Raw genomic sequence first — 26124 nt, forward strand, 5'->3', positions numbered from 1 at the left:
ACAGACACTGTGCACTGATGGAAAAAAAAACTCTCAGAACATAAAGAAAGGAATGCTGTAAAAGCTGAAAGGCCATGACAACTTGATGAGCCATCAAGACTGACTGTGAACAACCAGAAACATGGAGAGAAAAGGCTGACATCATAGAGTTTGGGTATATATAGTCATGAATATATGGACAAATTAGAAAAATAAATTGCCTCTCCAAAGAAAGCACTGAGTAATCCTTGGACGGAGCATTGTTTGGGCATGCATATGATTATTGAAACACCTCGATGCCGCAGTGAATGATGGACCTCAATGCTGGACCAGTTACAAAGTGTGTATGAGTGTGTGTGCGTGCGTGTGCGTGGAGGGGGGAGGGGAGGATGGGTTAAAAAAAATGTGACAAATCATAAAACCAGAAAGGAAAAGAGTTCCCCTTTAAACAGAAAAAGGTTCCACAAAACCTCAGTGTCTTGTGTATTAATGGTGTAAACAAAACAAAAAAAAAATAAGAAAATATTATTTTAAGAGCTATTTTCATCTCTTCTAGAGGATATCAACTTTTCAGGCATTGTAATATGCTGCCAAAGCCAACAACTCAGTTCTACAGACAGGTTACAGTCAAAAGTCTTCTTTGGCTTCAGAGGGAGCTTTACAAAGTTTGAATGCAGTAAATAACCCTGATGTCATTAGGGTTTTCTTGGCTTAGACTGGAGACTTCACATTTTTAACAGTAAGCCTGCGATGCAAACCAGAATGGAAGAGTTAAAAAGAAATGGGTATTTAGGATCAAAGATGTCTTCTAGTGATGGAGATTACTGAGTGAGCATTATTGGCAATGTAGGTTTTGGGGCTGGGCCAATACTGGGGACTAAAAGTAAGGATCTTGGCATTTGCTACTTTCATTCTGTTGGAAAAAACTTTATGAAAGTGCAATATTAAATAGCTGCAATACCACCTTAAAGTAATGAAATTAGGAAAGACACACGTTAATATAATTGCAGAAGCTTTATTTAATAGTGTTTGGTGTTGACCCCTTAGATTAGAGAGATGAATAGAGAGATTGCCCCATTAATAGCATCTCCAACAGGAAGTCTTAGTCAGGGCTTCGACAGTGCTGGCAGTGTGGTGGTGGAGGAGAAAAGTTGTGAATCTGTATAGGTTGCGATGATAGCAGAGACACATCATTATGTAAGGTGGCTTCAGTGTTCAGCTAAAATAATTATTGGATGATAGTTAAGAGGTGCAGTGACAAATACAGGCTTATTAATAGCTGCCTTCCTGCTTGAACTTTCACTAAAAGCTTCATTTGTTTGATAGTCTGGGAAATATATTTATTTGGACTATGGAGTTAAATGAGCAGAATGATATGAAGAAATAATCAGTTCAACAATTCATTAGACAGCAGGTGATAAAATGCCAAGCTGAAGTTTTTCATTTTGTGAATTGCATAGATTGTGCAATATAATATAATTTTTTTTTTTAAGTCAAGGGCAGTCTAGGCCCTTGGCTTTCTGCACATTTTATCAAACTATGGTAGCAAGTGTGCTCTTTTATGCTGCAGTCTGCTAGGAAGGCAGCATAAAGCACAAGGATGCAAGGCAGCTGGACAAACTGATGGAAAAAGCTGGTTCAGTAACTGGAACAAGGCTTGACTCACTGGAGGCTGTGGTGGTGAGATGCACAAAGAAAAAGATAGATGCCATCCTGGAATACACTGCTCATCCCCTTCACAACATCCTGATGGAGCAGAGAAGCAGCTGCAGTGGACGACTCACCACACTGCACTGCAGGACTGAACAATACAGGATATCCTTCATCCCCACTGCCATCAGGCTCTACAACACCTTAGCCAATGGCAGATGATTAACCAACATGAACTGGACTGATACTGACTACTCTTACTACTAAACGTACCTTGGTGATTTAGATTCAGTGAGCTTTGAAGGTGCTTGTAAGTGGATTTCCCAAAATGCTGGACTTTTGCTTTAAATTAACCACTTTGCTTGAAAAGATATTATGTGATATGATTAGTGGAGCTGAGATTCTATAAAGTAGTTTGTAGGAGCTGTAAGACAGTAAGATGTACCAGCCACATTAAAATACTCTCTACAGCTTTGTGCATTAATAATTTACAACTCTAAAAAGGGACCATTCTTCACAAAGAGCAATGTTCATTTTGATTCCCTACTAGTAGATTCTGCCGCTTATACTTAAGTACAATTTATTTTGCCATATTGTATATACTGTGACACATTAACGTCAGTCATAGGGCTGAAATCAAAATCTAATAAGAATGCCAAAAAAGAAACCAACACAAATTTATTTCATCATGTGGCCTTCTCCACATACAAGTTTTGGTTTGGCTGCATTCTATTTAATGATTTACTCCTTCCAAACTTAACTGGAAACATAATATTTGACATCCCTTTGAATGTCCTGTGTAGTGCAATAGAGCGTAATGTCGACTTTCATTACTGGAACAGATGTTTTTGAAAGCGTAAACCCTGGAGTTTGTCCAGACAGCCTTGTTGAAATCTTCTGTGTTGATTAGCATTTTTTTTATTTAAAAAAAAAATGTCACTCACTGTCATTGTCACTACCCATAAAGAGTGGAGCCCAAAGGACATTAAGTGGTGGATTTATGGGCACCATATATTTGAGTGGAGGGCTGCTAAACCTTATGAAGTCTCTCTTGGCGCTCTAAGGTTTTGCTTTTTCTGTCTTGCTCTGTTGGTTTTTTCCCTGTTGCTTCAGAGTGCCTACAATTTCCTTCTCTTTATTTTCATTGGCATTTAAAGAGCGCAGGGCTCTGTTGAATGTAGTCATTCAATAGTGAGCTTTCAACTCACACATGCACACACAAATATATTAGAACCCACACACACACAGAAAGAAAGCAGCCGTCAACATGCAGAGAGTGGACTCTGACTCTCCTGCTCAATTGCCACAGGACATTGGAACCCAGCAAGTTTCAGACGTACACCAGGTCTGAAAGCATTTCTCCCTGTCTATACTCATCATTGTTGGGGGGCATTAATTGATCGGCTTGGTTTCTATTGCTTTTTGTGAAATGGCTTTAGTCCTGGCTTCATGAAGGTTGCTGAAATCTATTCAGACCATTCTCTTTGCCTGGTAGAGCAGAGCACAGCGGTGGACCAGTCTCTGTTTCCACCTTTATTGGTAGAAATCACCCTTGCACATTTTAATCTGCCATCACCTGGGGTCTCATAACACTTTATAGCTTTATATGTCTCATCAGGTTTTATATGCTAGAATCACACAAAAAAGACTTTCCTCTTCTTATTCCTCCAATCTTCTTTTTGGCTTTTCTTACACTATTTTACTTTTTACTTCTTAGATATGTTCAGCCAAATAAATGAACATATATGCCTTGAGAAGAGTCTGAAAAAAAAAAAAAAAAAAAAAAAAACGTATGTGCCGCTATGTTAAATTAGAAAAGTATATTCTCAGTCTTCTAAATTCACTGTGTATAAATGCTGTCTGTGTGTCAGTATGAATTTTATGATAAATAGAGTCAGTCTTCAGGATCTAACTGACCACACATGAGCTCAAAGTGTGTTTGTGCAGCAATAATTTATGATTGGCTTTTTAATGTAGAAATGTAACAAGACGCTGAAAGTACACAATCCAACGTATGTTTCAAAAAAACATTTAGCATTTAGTTTTTCCTCGCATAACACAACCACTGTGTACCTTGAGGTGAGCAGCATGAATAAACCTGGCAGGGAGTAATCAGAGAGGTAGGTGTCATCAAACAAATAAATCATTAAAAACAGTGACTTTACTCAGTTTGACTCAGGAAAGCTACAGCTTTCTGTGCCGGTCTTTTAAAAAATGCACACACTCACACCCACAAATGCACACATTAACAGCTCATGCAGATGGTCCTATATCCACATCTGGCAGCAGCTGGAGCTGTGAGCACATCTGTTCCATCCTGGGTGGAAACAGGGAGGGTTGCTTCTGCTTTAATACTGACCTTTGCCTCTATATTTTCACTTTTGCAATCCACTGCAGTACCACAGCAGCCAAAGTCCTACACCAGCAGGCTTCTCTTTCGTGCCCTCAATTCAGACAGAACGGCCCATCAAGCTCACCCGAGGGGATAGACACTGTTTATATTCTCATACGCAAGGTTTCCCTCCCTCTTTGTGCTCTTGCTTCTGTAACTTCACTGCCTATCTTTGGCTTTCTTCCTTTGTTTTTTTTTTTTTTGTTTTTTTATTCTCTCTGTCACTTTAGTTTTTTGTCTCTCTTCTATCCCTCCTTCTCATGTCAACACATTACCCGGGCAGCTGGTGAATAGCCTTGTTTTGCGGACCACAGACAGCTAAAGATCAGCAGCTGTGTGTGGGAGACACATACCAAATCATCATTTTCTATAGCTACAAGGGGTCATTTTTTCAGCTGTCTTGCTGACATCTTTCCTTCAGAAACCACCTCTGCATCTCACTGTAAGACATATGACGCCTGTGTAGGTGTCAAAACAGATTCAAGAGATGCAAAGAATTTGAAAAACTTGCAATTTGAAATACAGCCCAAGACACATGGCCTGTCTCTTTCTCGTTTAATTTCACTTTCCCATTCTTCTTTCTGGAGATCCATGAGACCTATTTCCTTTCTCTTCCATCACCTTCTACTTCTCTACATCCTACTTTTTACTTGCCCCATTTTGCAATCAATCTGGTGTTCATCTTATCTAATGAGCTCATTAGGGTGTCTTAAGCAATGGTGATTGATAATAATGGCTTAGAAATGTCCCATTGATTCACTTCTATATCAGGCCTGTAAAGTAAAGGCTCTCTAGATTAAATTCATAGAGGGGCTCCTACTCATCGCCTATGTCTGCATAACAAGTTCTTTGTTTTCAACACAATTACCTCTCACCCACTTCAATTCATGATTAAAGAATCTCGTCATTAATGCATATGCTTAACTTGGTATTACGAATTTCCGTGAAGTTGCCTTAAATGTGCGAAAATACATTACGGCTTGAAGGATGTGGTATCAATGACTTTCATTGCTTCGCAGGGATTTTACTTCAACAGGCTTACAATTTGCCATATTTTACATGTTTACAGAGAGCAGTGAGTGAAACCGAATGTTAACAGTAGACATCATATTATTCGAGCCAATCAAAACAAAGGGAACTTGTTACAGTTGGTCAGTTTGCTGGAAGTCTTTAATTTTTATGGCTTGGCTTCTTAACAGCCATGACTGATGGAGCCATTTGACTTTAAAGCTGTAAGAGCTCCTGTTTGTAATGCAGGCAGGTTTGCGAGGCCACTGGCATTATGTCTGAGGATATACTACAGCTTGATGTAGCCTATGTCATTTGTGTAGTTGCATTTGTATATGTGTTTGTGTGCATGAGAGAGGGAGAGAGACATGGAAAAAGAACGGTGGTGGTGGTGGAGGAGGAGGGAGGGGTGTTCTACTACTAATGATAATTTGGGAGGGTGTGTGTGTGTGTGTCACAGAATTTGCACCCACATGAATAGCGCGCAGTCAGCATGCAAGCTCAAATCACTTCAGTAGTTTCACATCAACCAATTTAATGGCACAATCCCAGCCAGTGAAGTTTTTATTCCAAATCCTGTCCATAATCTAATGGCCTTTGAAAGTCTGCCACTTCCCCCTGGCTGACAGGTTGTGCATTTGGATCTAATTGAATCCATTTACATCCTGCACAAATGGAAAGCACATGGAGGCCTACCCACCTGGTTCTGATCAGCTACTGAGTTGGGAGAGCCACACTCTTCGGAGTACGCCCAGTGCCAGCAGGGGATACACTACACAGCAGAGTGAAAAGAGAGGCAGGGAAGGAGGAGCGAACACCTTTTGATATTATTTTTGGCTCTAATTTAATTAAGTTTGAGTTCAGTTACCCCATCACATTTTAGTGTATTCCTCCTCTGGTAGACTTTTTACAGTTGTGTGACATTTTACCACAAGGGGGAGTCCAGCAGTATCCACTCACGGATTACTGTGTGTGCTGGACAGGACCTGAAGGTATTTGGAAACAACAGAGACGAGTCACTAAGCTTTACCTTTTATACATGTCTTCAAAGTACAGTCTGATACATACAGGTCAGACATTTCCTAAATTGATGTTGCATTAAAATTAATCCATTCTTGCTACCACATGAGTCACACTAACAGTCCCCCTGGGTAAAACAAAATACTTCAACAAATAATAAAATAAATTCAGCAAATTACTCCCTAATTAATATTCAATTTGCTGCTACAAAGGTGTTAGTTTGAAGGCCAATTAACAGTGAATATTATTTGACAGTAAATACTTTTAAGTTTTCAAAGCAGTGTCAGGTATGTGACAACAGGGCTCAAAAGAGTTCATTTAATCTGGACCCAAACCACAAATGCGTTGGTTAAAAAAGTACTAATGATATCACGTATTTTTTATTATTGCACTGTGACAAATGTTGACTTAAACTGCTTAAACAAGATGAACAGCTGAAACTAATGTATAAAAACAGTGTTTTAAATAATTATGTAGTTACTTGAAAGTTAAAACCTTTTCATTGAAGGAATAATTTGACATTCTGGGGGATATGCTTATTTATTTTCTTGCCACAAGGCATGAGAGAAGGTCAAATCATTTGGATGTCTGCACACTATATATGAAGATACAGGCAGCAGCCAACACTAATGATAGGTAGTGCTATAGTACTATAGCCTACATAACAATGAAAAATCATAGTAGAGATAACACACTTACACAGTTGACTCTTTCTGACTTTAGACAGATGTTTTTAACCTTTGGATCTCTTCTTTGAAAAACCACATATCCCATGCATTTTACGAGGAAGATGTGACCCAATGCGGCGGTGTGGCTCACTTGTGTGCTATTAATAGTTTACAGAGGTTTGCAGCACAGATGAATAAGCTAAACCAGGTTCTGGCTTCACAGATAGTCATGAAATTCATTGCAAGTTTTAGTATATGAAATTTGCTGAAAATGACCAAAAATAGAAAACCACCATGTTTATGCTTTAAAACAGTATATTGTCGTTGTGATACGATTGTAGTGCCATGATTTCTTGAAGCTCGGTGTCCATAGGCAAGTATCCTGTATGCTGCTGGGTGTGGAGCATGTGGAAAGTTGTTGTGAATATGCATCAGAACACACTGGTCAGTCTGTGTACAGGGCCTACATTAATGAGTGTCTAAGAATGAATCAGGCTATTGGGTGGCAGCAGGTAACATCATGACCTTCATCAGGTCTCCCTCCTGGTCCATCCTAGCCCCACCTTATGCCACATCTGGTTTGATCATCTCCACCCTAAACCCCTGCTAGCCACCCCTGCCTGCACCTCATCAATCCTCTGTGTCATCATTGCCACACTTCTAGCTATAGCCAAAGTAAGTCATGACATGAAGATGTGAAAATGATGAATGGACTTTTCCAGACAGGAAGCAGCAATGGTTGAAGAGACACCCTACCCTCACTCATCTTTTCGATCCATTTTTCACTTTCTCTCCTCTGCCACATCTCTCTGTTGTCTGTCCTCTTTGAGTGAATTGGAACCAAGTGATCATGTTCCACAAATATAGGCCTCCAAAATATGCAGCTACATTTTTGTGTTTTTCAATTATTCTAGACAGCTGACTGGGTTTGAGGTCAGCCTTTCTGTAGTCATTATTGCACTGGTTTGTTAGGCAGAGGAACTCCCAAATTAATTTTTTCCTATAAATTTTAACTGGATATAAGAAACACATAATTTCATCCATCTGCATTCGATTTCTACAGTTTTGACACTACAAAATATTGTAGTTCTTTGTTTATACAAAGACCAGTCCTCACATCCCCAGCCACAAGAGTTACATTAGACTTTAGAACATCTGTGTACCATCCATTGTTATGTCTGAGTACCCATAGCCCGTTCATTCACTACTGGACAATACTGTCCATTATATTACATGACTAAGGGTTGCTGTTGATTTATTGGTTGTTAATATGAATAGAAGTCCCCAAGTAACATAATCAATCTTGATCGCTGTAACTATTGGCTTCCATTCACTTATGTATTGTCACTTATATATTGTCTCTGAATGCTGTGGAGGTTTTCTTAATGGCCCATGCCTTAGATACTCATCTTAAACTTCAGTCAGACATGGTTATTACCTATATAAATTGTAGTAATTTTTGCTGTTGTATGTCATATGATTTTAATATTTGTGTCAGGGGGTATGTTAATGCTTTAGGGGCATGTTTTCGAACAGAGCCAGCTCTTAAAATCCTTCCATAGTCATCGCTTGCATTTTGCCCTCATGAACTCTGGCTTCCAATATCAGACCAAAGAAACACTCCCTTGTTTCTAAGCTCCCTCAGGGCAAAGTGGAACTGGTAGATATTTAAGAGATTTAAGCCTTCTTTGTTTAGGCAACTGAAGCCACTCCTTCTCTTGCCTTCTAAAACAGACTATAGGAGCAAAATATGTGCTTTAATACCATGTCTTCATCATCTGTGCATCTAATTTAAGACAAAGAAAGAATTTTGTTCACAACAAAGAAATGATGAATAAAATACCCACTGATGTTAAATACAAGTTTTTTTGGAGATCATTTGTTTTCCAAGCCTTTTAACAATAATTCTCCATGGAGTTACACAGTTTGTCTGACATCAATTATTTTGAATAAGACAAACTGCTCTCGTTATGCCTGCTGTACACAGCAGGACAGATGTGAAAATTCATTAAAAGACATAAAACTGCAGGTTAACATGCCCCAGAGTAGAAGTTTTTGGTGTTCATATTTAATTCCTTGAAGAGACGTATAGAAACATATTTCCCCAGCATTTCAGAGATTCCCTTTCATGTAATTTGATTAGTGAACCAGGATTATAGTCAGCCCTTACTCATTTACAATGACTGAGAAGAAAAACAATTAAACCATACATGTTGGCTATCAAGGAGACAAGGCAACCATGCATAGGCACACCAATAGATAAAACATACACACTCACGTAGGCACACACACACACAAGTCTCATTTAATCCTTCATGATGCGCCTGGAATTTGTAATGATTTTAATTAGGAAAGGTGCGGTAGGAGTCTAGTCCGTGGCAATGCTGACACTCCAGGGTGCCTGGAGCCAATTAAAAATATGTGCTGATCAAACAGCCTGCCTTCGCCATGCACAACTATTCCCGGAGCCGCTGCTGCTGCACAGGGACGGCCAAGCCCAGGGCCTCTTGCTCCCATCGAACAGACTGTGGAGCTACACCCAACGCTCTCCACTCTGAGAACTGGTTCAAGGCTCAACTGCTGCCATTAGCTGCATACTAGGGTGGGCAATGCAGCGAGTGGAAGCCACATGAAAGGAATCCTTCAGCTCACAATCAAATGCCTGTGAAAAAATGTTACACACCCATTTGATCCCCACAGAGATCCTTTTTGTCCACAAGGGAAATGGCTCAGCCTGATTTTCCTTCATATTCTGAGTGAGAAAATCACGTTAAATTAGCGTTATATGACAATTTAGAGTGACAATTATGCCTGGAATTAATTACACTGTTCCTTTTGTTTCAAGCACTCTCTGCGATGTTTCCAGACCCATGAGCTCCCAAAATAGATAAATTTAAATGAATCTGAAAGCAACTTATATTTTCTAAATGTTAATATTCTTGATGAATCTTTCATCTCTGTCACATCCTTTCCCTCCTCCCTCTGTGAAGTCCCTCCTTCTTCTATCATTAAGGCATCCCTGTCCCTGGTGATTAATGATAATAATGAGCATGTGCAGCCATTCACTCTGCCACACATTATTTTATCCTCTGGCCTAGGCCATGTGTCATGTCTTCCTGCCAAAGGAGAACGTGGCTCCCTGGTCTTATAAACAATAATATTACCTTATACATTTTGTAATATCTTTGTCAGAGGAGCAGGAGATGCATATGAACATTTTGAACAAATCAAAAATTATTACATTTCAGAAAGTCATAATGAAAAAGAACAGATATAGAAAAATACATTTGCATGCACTGGTGGCACAGATCAATATTCAGACTCTACTGTATGTAGACTACAGTTAAAGTCAACCTGTATGGGCTGGTAAATAATTCTCAAGCTGAAGAGTTACTCTGAGGATTTTATAGCACATTTTGCTCACTGAACTAACTGTGTCTGCTGTTATTTCTTCTTTTCTGCACTTCAGCACTGTGACAGTTACCTGGCATGGTTATACTTTTGTCTTTGGAAGACATTGCAGGCATGTTAGGTAAGGAGCAACAGTGATAACTACATATTTGAAGATCCATAAAAAGACCTCCATGCCTTTGGAGTACTATCAGCCGGGACACTGAAATATGGCTCATCACTTTAATGTCAGAACCACAACCAACCATTGGGATGTGAAATTAATATTACAGTAGAGCCATCAGCTGCAGGAGGACACAATGGCAACCAGAAAAACTGGCTTAGGTCTTGCAAAGGACACTTTTAATTAACATTTCATGTGAAAGCATATACATGTCATATAAACTGATTTGTTGGTATGATGGGTGAGCTGGATTTATGGCAGCAAGCAAAGACACACAGGGAGAGAGAGAGCGATGCTTAGAAGGGGGAAAAAAGTACGGTAGTGCATGGAGGTGGACAGTGGAACACCTGAGTGATCACTTTCCAAAAATGCACCACATCAGATAACTGTGAAAAATGCGTAGTTTTACTCTAATTGTTCAAAGGTTTTTTGTTATCACATGCCACCACATTTTAATATGCTCTGAATTCAGTACCTTCTTATTATTTTCATTGATATTAGTGTAGAAAAGGATCAGCATTTAAAACATTTTTTTTTTATTCTAAAATGTTTGCATTTTGTGTAACTATGTTGATTCATTTATAGCTTGTCATCAGCCACTATCACTCATATCAACAGTTTTATAGAAGTTTAATTTTCTTTTTTTTTTTTTAATTATTATCTAGTGGCAAAATTTTCATAATCAAATATTTTATACCTTGTTCCTGAAAAGACATATTGATCACACTCTAATTTAGAGTTAGGAAAAGTGGCTTGTGACTCACTTCCAATGTTATTTTATGAATAATATGAAAATCTGGTCCCCATCATTTCTGAGGTCATTTCATGCAGAAAATTTTAGCAGTCAGTTACCAGTCATCATAGAGTAGGCTCTACTGTACAACACACTCATGCTTATATTACAGCATAAGCAGGACATACATTGTCTTCATTTGCATCATTTCACTGCCAGTTGTCAGGATCTAGTATATCAAACTGGCAGGAAAAATTGCACTATCCTAATAATTAGTCCTAACAATCATTCTGGGTGTTAGGAGAGGAAGAGAATAAAGCGTGGGTTGAAATAAAAGCAAGAGCACTGTGAATGTGAAGAGGAAACCCACAGGGCTGGGAGATACCAGACCTGTGGCTGGCACCCTGAACTGACATGATCACTCTTATGCTTATGCAATGCTCCTCCAATTTGCAGCAAGGGGGAAAGCAATCACACCACCAACCCCCTTTTCTTCTCTAAAATAAGAGCTTTTTCAGTGACAACAGCTATATTGGTCACATGACCATGAGAACATCATGCAACCCTGCACTCCACCTGAACCCCTCCCCAACCACTGTCCCCCAGAGCCCTACACTGCAGATGTGGGGTAACAACATAGGTCAAGAGTTTAATAATAGAAGCACAATGTTGTTCTAGTGTGTTGTTAAGCCTTCGACAGCCATGTCGCAATGACAAGATTTGGCTAAAAAACACAAAAAATGTGTTTTGATAATGATAACATATAATCTGAGGCAATGATCAATAATAGCATACTATTAGAATAGAGCACCAAAAGAAACAATTTATTAATTTAAGTGCAGATACAGTGGGTTTCTGCATATCAGCTCAGTAAAATGCTGATGCGTACACCTATCAGCGAGTCCAGGTGAGTTAAATGGGTACAGTTTGATTGATCTGAACTGTGAACACTGATGAATCAATAGATTTTGCTTGGTGCAATCTAGGTGTTACAGCATACAGGCTACATGAGCATAAAAATGGAACCGATGCTGAACTTTGCAGATATTGTCACTGGCGTGGTGGACCTGCAGGGTTGCAGGTGAAACAGGTCTGGCCTTCTCTGTGGCCCTGTGAGGTAATGAGGAGGTTAAAATATGACATCAAGTTGTCTGGATCAGTGAACTTAAAGGTAAGAAAGGGCAAATGTGCCAGAGGTCATAGGACTGTCATAAGTGGATAGATCATCCAACAATATAGACAACCTAAACTGCATGCTTCAAAATGCCTGTGAAAATGTATTTTTGGGGGATGGTGGTCAATATATAGGTTTATTCATCTATCAAAATTATACATTTGGCCTATACTGGAAATTTCTTTTATATGTGCTCCATTATATCATGGGCTACAGCATAGCTCTGTGTCCACTCCTTTCTGTAGGCAATCATGCTTCAAATAAATGATCTTTTGTTTTCAGTCAGAGGAAGTAGGATGTGAATTAACGAGACCTGGTTTAAAACAGACTATATCTGGCCTGCAGCTAAAATTGAAGTGTATTTGTGTTGCCCTTTAACAGAAGTGCATCTCGGTGAGAATTAATCTAAAAATAAAATGAGCAGTTTTATTAGCGGGACGAGATCAGGGTTTTTTTTTTTTTTCCATGAAGTGAAGACAGATCGTGTAGGGTGCAGTTTGAAATGCAGTGCCAGCCTTCGGTAGGCTCATGGTTATGCCATATGTCTCTACAATCCAACCACACACACACACACACACACTGTTCTTCCCATCTCTGACTAATATCCATGTGTGCATGTATCTACGTTCACACATACAAACTCACACAGAAAAATACACACAGGTCAGAGGCTACCCATTGTTAAACCTTCTTATTGTTATTTCGGACTGGGGGGTGAGGACTTAATCCTGATCAGAAATGACGCATATAACCAATCCCATGGTATGAGTTCACTCATATTGGATGAATTTTTGGTTTTGAATAGTGAGCCCTAGAAATGACGTTTTTAGCATTTAAGTTAAATATTGAAAAAGAATCGATTTTAAACAAACCATAGGCTATAATTTTAATTGTGAGGTCATATAAAGCTTCTTTCTTTCAAACTTGCCCTATAAAACAAATTACAAATAGATTAATACATTTCCAGAACATAAAACTGTGTATCATTGTCAGGTGTTCCAGATGATCACCCCTGCTTATTGTACACTTGAGTATTTTATGTGTGGAAATAAAAGCACAGGTTATAGACAATGAGTTTGTCTGTCCTGAATATCTAAGGGCCCTTTCTCCGTCAGTAGATGTGAGTGGGAGGCACAGACTGTCAATCATCAACGCTTCATTGATCAAGGACAATCCTCGTCGTAAAACGGGTCTTTTTCTTAAGAAATCACTCGCTCCGCATTAATTAGCACTTTGCCTGGTGTGTGTATGTGCGTGCGTGCGTGCGTGCGTGCGTCCCCATGTACGTATTAGCGCGTGAGTTCATGTGTGTGCGTGTGTGCGCAACAAACCACCTCTGACTGTTTCACGTTGCATGCCCTCTCTTGAGAAGAGCCCATGAGGAGATGAAATTCCAACACCTCCTGCTAAAACACAAGTTAGTATTCAAGCAAAGCAGCCGACCTTTTGCAAAATCTCACACGGGAGAGTGGATGGTCAAAACAGTGTCAGCTGTCGTAAATGACATTATGGTCAAACTGGGAGCGTGAAAAAAATCCATTAAATACAGCCGGACATTAGTCTGTGCAAGTAAAACTAAATGCAAAGATATTTGGTGGTTTTTTTTTTGTTTTTTTTTTAGGGCTAAGGTGGGTGTATCTGGCTACAGACCTTTTCAGTTGTTAAATTATTGCGAGCTGTTTGAGGCTTCATGGATAAAACAAATAAATAAAAATAAAATAAATAAGTCACAATGGTTAGAAATAAGAATGTGGGGTAGGTCACTAAAACACACACGTCTGATTTTTTTTTTAAAAAAATCCCTTTGGTCATAAATATAAACAACCTCCTTTAAGGCTGTAGTTTGTTATTTTGTCAATTCGGTTTTATTGTTATTTGTTTATATATTTGCAGTGTAACAAAAGCAAAAATATGTGTCCACGTTGTTATTTAAAGAAATAACAAAGTAGCCTGAAAAGAAAATGAACAGATTTTTCTTTTTTATCCTTCATCAGAAAATGAAACATACAAACATATTTTGTCAGAAATTGTCTGTTATTCATTCTCTCACAACTATTAATAGGCTTCCCAAAAATAGGCTATGTTGAGGAAAACATGATGGGAAAAAAAAAATAACCTGAATGAATAAACAGCTACAAACATGCAGGTCTATGTCTAAAAAAATAAAAACTCAAATCTTTTATGGTGGCATCTACATCGTCTTCATACATCTATCGGCTCGCCTGGCTCCATGCAAGCGTTTTACACTCCAATCTAAATTTACCGACTAAAGCCAGACCACAACTATTACAAACAGCATGCGATGCTATCCGATTAACTCAAAGCCCAAAAAAATGACTCCAAACAAATCACTGTGGTATTTATTTTTTACCGCACTATCTCATTATGACAAACCTCATGCAGCCACACTTTAAAACGGTGAAAGACCCCTTGCAGATTTTCTCCATTAAAGCGGATTTCGGGAGGGCGATCCACAACCGGAGCTGTTTTCTCTCCGTTCACCCTGACGTGCAGCCTATAACCTGAACTGTTTCGATGCTCGTTTCACCTGTTTGCAGAACATTTCATAAAGATTAAGTATCGCTGCTCCGCATTTATCCCAAAACTAACCTCGATTATTTTAAATATCCATCGTATAATTTCCCCCTTTCTGCAGTGCTCCCTTTGATTCACGCTTGACTCATATGGCTTCAGGGCCAATAGGGGTCCGCCTTTGGGGCGCCTTGAAACGGCATCTTCTTATCCCCTTTCATCATCTAACCCGGGACGCCTTGAAACCGCAGGGCCAGTTATTGCCTTTTTTTTCCTTTTTTTCTCAGACAGCCCAATGCGGACTGGCCGTCAGCCAATCAGAGTCTTGTTTACACTCTGTGACTGACAATGCTCTGGCACCACGCCAGCCAATCACAATCTCACATACAACGGTGGGATTCGTTTGTAAACATTTAGCATAATGTAGTAACAAAAGCCCGTAGTAATAAAATGGCAGAAATATTAGAATTACTGTCTTTTCTGCATCAATGTAAAATCTTAGGAAACTGGGTTTGAAACCGTTTGTCAAAAAGCCTCTATTGACTCTGCAGGATGGGAAAAAATACAATATTTGAGTTTGTATTTGATGTGTGTCAGTGGCCTAAATTGTTAGTAACGATTTAAAAGGGGTTCACCAACAACACTGAATAAAAAAAAAACTTTAATGTTTTCTTTTAGGACTCCTGACATTTTAGTGCTGTTTGTAACAAACTTAAATCTCAAGGTAAATGTCTTGTTGGCAGAGGTGTAAACATTGTTCACTCACTTTTTAAAGTAATGTCAGTCTTTTGAAGTATGAAAATATAATGTAAGTAAAACTGAGATGATATCACAGGTGTGAGCTCCACCTGTAAAGTTTGGATTTATAGGCTGTAATTTATGTTTGTTACCACTGAATATAATAAACACCCACTTTTTAAATCATCTTAGAGCTGTGGGGGTGGTATGTAAATATTTTTTATTTAAATGTATGAAGAATTATCCAAGTCATATAAGGTCAGTTTGAGTTGAAAATAAATTGAGCTGTAATTCTGATCATTTCATTTCTGCTTTGACATACTTTCCACTGTTGTGACCACTGTCAGGCCTGTTTTATCTGCAGTGCATTTTTAAGCCGTGCTGAGGCTGCGCTGGGCTCGATTGTCAGTGATTTAGATCATCTTGTGCTTTAAATCTGGCGCTTTTCGCTCTGTTTAGCATTGCCAGTCACCACACCATTGGCCTGTGCTGTTGACCAATCAGAATCATTCATTCCTCCGGGCGGGCGGCACGAGCTCATTAACATGCAGGTATCTGGCCAATGGGGTGGCGTGTTTACCCTGCCCCGAGACGCGAGGTACGCAGTTGCACAGGGAGAGAAACCGCTGCTCGGAGATCCGAGCCGCGATCCAGCCAGGCCGGAAGCCCCAGTCCCACTGCTTCCATAGACTGAACCAGCAGGCTACTGCACAGCCTCAGATGGAAATACTGTAGGATCTCACTCTAGCCACATGGTTTATTTTAGATTTTGATTTTAAATGGGCGTCGCACTTGGCCTTGCACCTTCCCTCTCTGTGTTTTGTGATTTTAGAATTTATTGTTATGCAAGGATTTAACATACCAGTAAGTAGTAATTTTATATACTTTTTATTGAATAAAATATTTTAAGGCCTGCTTCCTCACTCTAAAATGACAGAGGCTGTATGTAGTCCAAGAAGGCTATATGTGTCATGCTGTCCATTATAATTTTTAAAATAACAAAACAGGATATCTTAGGTGTGTCCTAGGTGGAATAAATCGATCAGAGCTGACAAAAAAATGTTTGTCTTAAATTATTATTATTAGAACTAATATTAGTATTATGATGAGTATTATTATCAATATTATTATACATCGTTTCATTACATTTGATCTTCTGTAATTATATAAAATTACTGAGCGACTAGTTCTTTGCGAATGTTTTGATTTTATTTATCTTATTTGAAAAACGTAAAACTGAAAGTCTAGGCTTTTTTGCAAATCGCCAAGACTGAAGCGTTTGATAAATTGTTTAAACATGTATGTATTTTGTTAACTTGTCGATAGGGTGTAGTCTACGGTACTATAGACCGGCGGTAACAGACTAAACTCCAGGCGGAAAACACAGCGTGAAGAGAGCGAGAGACGTGTTTCTACTCGCCCCGGCCGAGGTGCGCTCCGTACCGGCTGGCTGAGTGACGAAGAGCCGCCTCTCTCAGAGCATATCACAGGTTGATTTATTATGTGCGTTTCTGCTTTCGACTGGGTTCTGTAAATGAAATTGACAGCTGCTTAATGAATTGCATTAGCAGAATCTACCGTCAACGTTTTTTTTTTAATTATAGCGCATATTTAGAGAGGGAATTCGCACATTTCAGGGTAAAAGGAAAGAAAACAACAGTGGATGTTTGCCCTTCTGCAGCCATAACTCCGCCAATGTAGATTCAGAACATTTGCACGTCTGTTGCCAATCTCATAAATGGTGGATAATTTTATTCCACGGTTGTTAGTAGACATATAGAGGGCTGAATGCAACAGCATGGCGAGGGGAAGGTAATGGCTGACTGCAAAGCCTTTTCTCAGTATGGAGACAAAGGCAGTACTCCTGACGGGCGGCCATTCACCTTGGATCTCCATACAGTCCACAAGCTGAAGACTCAGCTATTACATGCGCTTTATTAGGGCTTCTCTAACGTTTTCACGCTAAGGGCTCACAGGCATGCACACACGTTATCTCACAAAGCCTCAGTCGATAATATTTTGTCTCAGGGAGCAGCGTATGGAAGGATTTTATTGTTGTTGAAGTAGCACTGAATTGTAGGCTAGGCTGTAACTGGCTACGTGGAGAGATAATGCTGGGAGAGAAGTAGCTTATATCATTACAATATGCCTGCTCAATTTATATATTATGGTGCTTAGGTTTTTTTTTTTTTTAGTCATTTAATTTATGGTAACATGATGTTTTTTTTTATCTTGCTGGGGACTCCCTGCAGTCCCTTTGAGAAACCCTGTAGGGGCCCCAAATTGCGAATCTATAATATAAAACCAGAGCTATACCCTGTGTTAAAAAATCCAGTCATGTAGGATTTATTTATTTATTTACCAATTTATAAAATTAGACTTCTGTTTGCCTACTTTGACTTTAATTACTCAGAGCTGTATACTGAGGGAGGCTAAAGGGCTGTCACGTTGAGATGACTGTTGACAAAAACATATATTTTTATACAGTGAAATTACATTTTGTTTTAATTTATGCCAATTGATTTTTTTCCCATCTCAAGTAAATAATGCTGTTTTTGTGGCATGGCAGAGGATGTAGCCTGTAATGTATTTACTACTCAATTTGATTACCTGACCTGAAATAGGTCAAGGCAGATGAAGACGGTGAGAGTGCAGTTATTCACATGCACAAACACACACACACACACACACACACACACACACTGACACTGACACACATACACTCTCTCACTCACGGGTGCGCGCGCACTTGCAGGCGCGCACACATACACATACACACAAAGACAGAAAGAGAGTCCATGTCTGCAGAAGCTGATGCATCTCTTACTGAGTGGTATTTTAATTATATTCTTATTTTAAATATCAGACTTCCTGCTTTATGATTTATTTCGGAGCTTTATGAACTGACAGGATAGAGGTTCCCTGTGCATGAAGCTCTGCTGACTGCTCAGTGCACGATCCACTTTATAAATCAGGCTACCATTTACTTAATAAATAAGAAAAAAACAAAATATTTGATATTTATACATTTAGTTTATAAGTTCACTGTGGTGCAAAATGTGAAAATAGACCGGGGTGTAATGAGAGCTGGAGGGGAGTGATGGAAGCAGAGAAACGGCTGTATCAATCCGAGACAATAGGACGAGCAGAAGGCAGGCAGCGTTGTTCACCTTGAGATGTAGGCTTCCATCATGTTAAACCACCCAAACAGGACAACACACTTCCTCCTCTGACAGAACTAGTGAGCTTTTTGGTTTCTTTCAGCAATATGGTTTCATAAAATAAATATAGCCTAGTTTATATTGCATGATAATATGCGTGCCATGATTTTGGGGGAGCGTGACAGCTGGCAACTGAGGAGGTGGTAGTTGAATTAATTGTTTGAATAAATATAACATGAATATTATTAAATAGAAAACATTATATAGCTAGAAACCCAAAGTGTGTCAGTCTGCTCGTTGTGCCTGTGGAACATGAAGTGCACTTCTCCATATGATGAATATTAGGCCTATACCAGGCTGATCAATAGAGCTGAAGCTGAGCCGAGCTCAGTGGGCTTTTGGAAGCATCGCTGATCGTTTGTATGTGCGGTCATTTATTCAGTACCATCAGTTTTTAGATCGACAAAGGTGATTTCATCTTTCTGCCCAAGAAACCTTGATATGACAACAGAAAGGCATATAGGCTACAGCAAAACCCAGTGGAGCGGTACTAATGAATTGTTTTATATAGGGGTATATTGCACTGTCAGTAGGTTATTTTGCATCGTCTGACTCTTGACCTGCTTTTCCATTTCTATTGATATTGAAAATTGCTTTGGATTTCTCCTTTGACAGAAAAGATGATCGGGGGCTACGATTTTGGCTGGAGAAGCCTGCGATCGACTGAATGCAACACATAGATCTGAAGGAAAGGATTATTATATGGGTTGCATTTGATTTTCCTGACCTGCCCTATCCGGAGTTCGGATTACTCAACATTCTTCGGAATGGAAGGACGGGATTTCGCTGCTCCGGCGCACCTCCTGTCAGAGCGGGGCGCCCTGGTGCACCGAGCCGCTTCTCGGATCGCTCCCTCGGGCCACAGCTCCGTGCAGCATGCCGGTCACTTCCCGCCGGGGAAATACTACCCCTCGCACATACCAATGGCTCCCCACTCAGGTTAGTCAAACATCTACAGGGTTTTTAGCACGCAGGTACTGAAATGTTTTTAGTCCACGTAGCGACATTTCTCTGAGCGCTGGCTGTTGTTTCAAATGCTCTTACAATGTTGCGCTACAAAACCTGCGCATTTCTCAGCGTGAATAACAGGCTAGGGCCGTCGTGTGTGTTTTACTACAAAGCTGATTATTTTTGCACAAAAGAGAAGAATAGCCGGGAGTTTCTCCCCAAATAAATGGCCGCCCAGGCGTGGCTGTTGACAGAGTTTCACTGTTCAAATATCAGCTAATAAATCAGGTGAAATTTGATTTACACTGGGCCTGTGATCAGGAATTTTGATTAAGCTGAATCAACATTTATAGCTAAAGTATCTCAAAGGCAATAAAGGCATCTCAGTTAAACCACTGCTCATTTGATAAATTAGGTAAATGCCGTGGTATTTAAAATGGCATTTAAGATCTGTTTTAGTTTGCACGTAGGAAGTTGGACAGAGCACCGTGGCACTGGTTTCCTACTGGCTGTGGAGCTGAATCTGGAATGAGATTTTGTCACTTCACGTTAAAGTGATAAAATGTCACACAAGTGCCACAGAACCAAAACCGTGGGCTACAGACCTGCCCCATGAGCAGATCTGCACGGTTTACACTGGTAGCCATGAAGGTTGTATCAAGTAGAGCAGTGCTTGGAAATCCTCCTGTACTGGACCTAAAAAGTGTCGGGGTGCAAATGTGTTCACAGTGCATGCATCAGGTTTAACAAGTGACCATGCCCACTTTTAATAGTCCAAACGCTACAAGTCAAAATAAAGACTGCTGAACAGAATAATCTACAGCAGCTGATATATTTGGGAAAATGCAGAGGCTGCTTTTTTTAATCTGATTTATTATGTTTTCAAGCCACATGTGTTATTTTACATAGATAGTGTGTTGGATTTAACTTTTATGTTCAACAAAAGAAAAAAAAAAGCACAGATATTGGATTAAACTGGATCATAATATATTGTTGTTCCTTGAATTTCCATTTAACAAAAGGAGATTTTAGTAAGATGTCACAAAACTGAGGCATTAATTGAACCAAACACACTTCTGATCCAATTTCCTTTTATGTGGATTCTGGAAAACACACGCTATGTTGCAGCAAGTGAGGACTATTTAGTCCTCTAAAGTAATGCATATCAGCAGTATTTCTAACTGTATTCGGTGGGCTTGGTGCACTCAGCGTTTATTTATTTATTTGTGTTCTGCATTGCATTTTAATAATTAATTTGCTTATTTTTATATGAAACTGTTCTAGCAGCATTGTGTTAGGCTAATCAAAGATATTTCCTATTTCACAGTGTTTACAAAGACTGAATTCATTTGGAAAAATCATGCTAAACACATGGTGTAATTAGTGATTCAGGAGAATTCGTGGGCACTGTTCACCATTCATCTCTCACCATTCATGTTTGCTTTTGGCAGTACACGCACACACATGCACACACTCAAACACACACACTGCCTGCATCTGTGTGTCTTTTTTTTTTTTTTTTTTTTTTTCTCGTGAGATGTTTTGTTGAGAGAATGAAGGCTAATGCCGGCTACAGGGCACAGGTGCTCCCCCGACCAGTTTTGGTGTTTCTTCTGTAGTACTGTGCTGCACCAACATAAAGACCTACCCTCCAAATGTCATCACTCTTCAATGAACAGCACAGGTGGTTTATTGTTCTTCCCAGTCTCGTCAGTGACACATGGGCGTGACTAGAGACAAGTCTAGGTAATATCCTCAAGATCTAGAAAATGAGTTAATTCTTTACATTTCAGGTATTTGATTGAATTAACATGGGAAATAATTTGAAATGAGTTCACATAATTTCTAAATTCTCTCTAGGCCGTGAGTTATATTGTTATTGCGCTCTGTTGGTGAGTGATCTTTGATTTATTATTTTAATAATCTTTGAAAATGTCAAGCATGTCATAATGCAAATAGGTGGATGTGACATGAAGTATAATTTGCAATTATTCTTGGCATGTATTTTTACAATCGTGATCAATCAGAAGAGCAGACAATGTAAATTTGTATGTGTCACATCCACATGACACAAGACACACACAAAAAAACTTATTTACATGTTTAAAACTATTTTCATTGTTTAGGTTGAAATTTAATATTTAACTATTCTGTTTTTTGATTGTGCTTTAGCAGGCAGCGAAAGTTTTTTTTTTTTTTTTTTTTTTTAACTCCAATGAATGCAGGTCACTCTATGACCGAACTTCAACTTGTTTGACCAAAATGGCCCGAGACTTGTTCATCTTGACAGGGCAGGTCATTAGTGTCCCTCCAAGTGTCCCGTATGCTAGCAACATTAGCACAACTGAGTATGATGTTTGCTGAGTGTGTTGGATCCCTTCAGTTTCTCTTCACTTTCCCCCTGGGGACAAACTTGCACACTGGTTCACATGAATACTTTACAAAGAGCATGAATATTTTAGGGTTGATGTAAAAATGCATTCAGAGGCAAGTTTCTGACGTGGCTTCTTGAAAGGGCTCTTCTGACTTTGCAGAGGTATTTATTGTGAGCGCTCCCCTCACCCTTGCTGCTGAAAAGAATGATGATGGTTGCAACACCCTCCCTTGGCATTGTTCCTTGCTGGGTTACCAAATTTCAACATATTTTGGGAGGAAATTTCTTTTACACAGCCTGGTAATCAGGCAACAGCAGACACAAACACAAACTCCTACCTTCTCGTTCACTGAACCATGTTACTGAGCACTGGTAGAGATTCTGTCAGTGTGCATTTGCCTCTGTCCGTCTTCACGTACTATGAGCCAGTCATTTGTAATGCATGTCAGGTGGTCAGCGTATATTTTGCACTTGCACTGTGATCTGGGAATGTCACCCTGGAGCAACTTCTTTCTCCCTGTGTTTGCTCAAACACAAACACAAGCCTAAAAAACTCATCTAATGTGGCTTAATGCAACTAGTTCATTTACAAGGGCTTTGAAATAGTAATTTTATCTTCTGCTTGCTGTAGCGTAGGATTGGAGACAGTCTTCACTTGGCTGTGAGACTGAGGTTCAGATGTTGGATAGTGTCAGATCTGGAGACACACTGGAGCTGTCTTTACTGCTGGCATTTATGGCTCGGGGCTCATCTTTCAGCCATATTGTTCTGATCAGTGTGCTCTGGCTGAGGTGTGGCTGTGTGAAAGCAGCAGGGGGTTCTACGGTCGTCTATGGCTTACCTCTGCTCTAAACACCCCATGTAATCAAAGGTCATATTTGTGTCATCGTGCTGACTGGGCCTCCCTTTCCTTCACATCTCCTCTGTCTCCCTCTCCATAAGCTGTCCTCTCTCTCCTCCCTTCCATTTCTCAATCTCCTTTCTTTCCAGCAGGAAGACCCTTGTGTCTGGGAAGCAGTGGTCTTCCTGCCACTTCTGTTTTAGCCACCCTCTTCTGCCCTGGGCCATTGTTGCAGACCCTAGCTTTGTGTGTGTTTTACAGCTGCTGTTAAAGATAAAAAACAGTCCCTTCCACCCCCTTTATTGTTTTCTGGTAGAATGTCCCTGTCATTCCCTCGGTTTTTATGTCCTAGCTGGATATCCGAGCAGCTTCCCCCTTCAAAGGTTAGCTATGCTGTCTGCCTTCTCCCATTTTTTCCCCCAAGGGGAATAAATAACTTCACTGAGACTTTTATTGAACCTCTCATTGCTGGGATATGCCATGTGCCTGTGATTGTTTGGAAGACGCTTCAAAGACAAACACAGGTGTTTGGTGGAATTAGTATAGAGATGGTTACAACTAGGGTCTTTAAAGAACAAAACCTCGGGGAGTGGGTGAAGGTTGTTTGTGGGAAGTACGACGACTTCTCCTTGGCCTTGTGAGTGCTCACTGTTTGTACCCCTCTCCCTTTTGCCTTTACCTACCCTCCATCCTTGTTGACCCCCAGACAAGAGCAGTGGCAGAGGTAATTATTTAGCAGTACAGCACCCAGCTCCACTGAAAGCCCATGCTAGTTCTTTCTCGCAAACTCTAATAATTTGGTGGATTTAGTGAGAGAAGCTGAGGAGAGCCTTACCTGAGGGAAAGGAAGCTGATATCTTGAATAACCCATCTTAAATATTACATAAAAGGACTTATTTTATCCAGTAGCTGCTGTGGTGGAAGTACAGTGACAGAACGTGGGTTTTAGGCCAAGTTCCGTTTGGCTCCGGCCTTGTGCTCTCCCTCCCTCTTTTGCTGCAGCTCTGCAAAACAGAGTGAGAACCTTGGCCTGTTGTCGGGCTCGTTTGTGGATTGTTGTGAGATGACACGGTTCAAACACGATGTCACAGGAGTCCCCCTGAATAGTGGAGGTGTTGCTTGGCATCCTACACCTGGCTGAAATAGCACCTAGTCCAGTGCCACCACCATCTGTCACCTTCCTCTCACACTCCCAGTGGAAACCCAGATGACATGCAAGGGCAACTGTCTTAAAAGTGTACGTCGCTTGCATATTTGCAAATACTTTTTTCTTACAGGAATAACATGAGCATATTCAAGCATCCATATCATTAAAACTCTGGCAAGCCTCAGGCTTTTTTTTTAGTAACTACTAGATCATTATACCAGGTCTCAAATAACCAAAAATAAATAAGAACACCTGGAATTCATTATAGTCTGGTAACGTAAGTGGCAGAATTGATGGCAGATAAATGATTTGATCATTTCTTTTTATTTGCTTTTGTTCACCATCAAAACTCTCCATAGAAAGTGAAGGGAAAAAAAAAACTGGGGTGTAGATTTGCAAGAGGATTTTGACTAGTGAGTGGCCATTCTACCTCAGAGACAGGGGCTTCAAACGGACCGCCACCCACACTACATCGTGTGGCATGATGCCACAGAGCACTCACCTCGAGCATGGGGTGTGTACACAGGACGAACACAAAGGAGACCGTCGGGTGAGAGCAACGGATAGGCTACCTTCCTGTATCAGATTTCAGGGCACTGGATTTCAAAACCTTCTTATCTATTTTTACATTCAACATGAGGAAGTGAGAAGTAACATTAAGAATCCTGTGCGGCCATAAAAATCTTTTGTTCAGTTCCCATGACGAGCACACGCCACACCAAAACTTACAAAAAAAAAAAAAAGAAAAATATTGTTGTGAGATTAAATTGACTGATACATTTGCCCAAAGTTAACCACTGTTGCTTTGTTTGTGATTTAAATCTCTCCGTTTTGCTCCTTTTCTCTTTCTTTCTGTCTGTCTTCCCCCTCCCTCTCTCACTACAAGGCTGCTTCTCATCAGTCAGCCCTAGGCCCACCTCAGCGCATGGCTGTATTGCATGTGACAGCTGTTAGACATTATTAACAGCTCAAGCAGAAAATCCAGATTATTTGTTTTTTAATTTCAATTTTATTGTTGTAATCGTTCAGTGAAAAGAACAAAAAGAGGCCGTTGGCCTATTGTTGTTAGCAGATTTGTGGTCATTGACAATACTGTATGCACATGAGCATATATGAGCATGTGTCTTGTTATGTTTGGGTGGGTGTGTGAGTTTTTGCGGGCACCCCCACCCACTAGTGCCAAGGCACCCTGCGGTTGGCTGTGAGGCCTAGACAGGTGCATTGTTAACCCTCTAACGTCTGAGCCTGTCCCTACTTGATCTGTCGCTACTGCTCCTGGCGGGATTTTGTGCTCACTGATGCAGCTTGTTTAGTGTTCCCACTGTGGTCCGCATTCACAGCAGCCAGCAGTGCTGTGGTAATGGTTTGTTCTTTCGCTGCACGTAAGAGGAGTTTTGAAAATCACAGTTTTTATCTGTCAAACAAAGAGTTTAGTGTCCATGGTGCCTGACCAGGCTGAAGTTTCTGCTCTAACACTAACATGCATTGGATTCATTTTTAAGGGGAAACGATTATAAAACTCAGCAGTTGTTCCTGTGCAGGGCTTCCTTTGTGTCCCTGTTTGTATGTTGTTATTGCATGTTTTCTGTATTGTGAGCTATCCTATTTAAGTTGCCAGAGTTGAATCCATAAATGTAGATGTATTTGGTGGAGGGCAGATAAACTCATATAATAGGCCATAGTTTGGTGACAGTCAGTGGAACAGAGGAAGGTGGTGACACACAGTACCAAACAATGAGGTGTGGTGTTAAATCTATGCAGAGATTTTCCATTAAATATACATACATGCAGTATGTCTCTCAAGGATGTGTCAGCCCTTTTGTGAGAACACAAAGATTAGCATCAGGAATTCCATTTTAATAAGTCTCTTGGGACCATCTAACCAGCTGCCTAGTTCTCAGTCCGAAATGGACTTGTTGCATGATCTCTCTCTTTCTTATTTTTCTTCTGATTTCTATCTCTTTCTATCTTTGCTTCTTGCATGGATTTCCTATGTTCCTTCTGACATTAATTACAACAAAAACAGTTTTCTTCATCCCTTCCCATATTTTTTTTTTTTTTTTTTTTTTGGTCAAATCACTTGTTTTACACAACAAAATTCTTTCATGTCTACATGTCCTCTCTT

General features: G+C 40.0%; 1 protein-coding gene across 8 annotated transcripts in view; it reads left to right on the forward strand.

The window, feature by feature from the left end:
• Nucleotides 1–16106: 16106 nt before the first annotated feature.
• Nucleotides 16107–26124, forward strand: part of bahcc1a (BAH domain and coiled-coil containing 1a) — a 61803-nt gene continuing 51785 nt past the window's right edge. For all 8 annotated transcript variants that reach the window (XM_026324328.1, XM_033325329.1, XM_033325328.1 and 5 more), the window contains exons 1-2: nucleotides 16107–16332; nucleotides 19305–19628. In XM_026324328.1, the coding sequence (XP_026180113.1) occupies nucleotides 19457–19628 (172 nt within the window). In that variant the 5' untranslated portion in view covers nucleotides 16107–16332; nucleotides 19305–19456. The remainder of the gene's footprint in view (nucleotides 16333–19304; nucleotides 19629–26124) is intronic.

This window comes from Mastacembelus armatus, chromosome 8 (genome assembly GCF_900324485.2).
Source record: "Mastacembelus armatus chromosome 8, fMasArm1.2, whole genome shotgun sequence".
Lineage (NCBI taxonomy): Eukaryota > Metazoa > Chordata > Actinopteri > Synbranchiformes > Mastacembelidae > Mastacembelus > Mastacembelus armatus.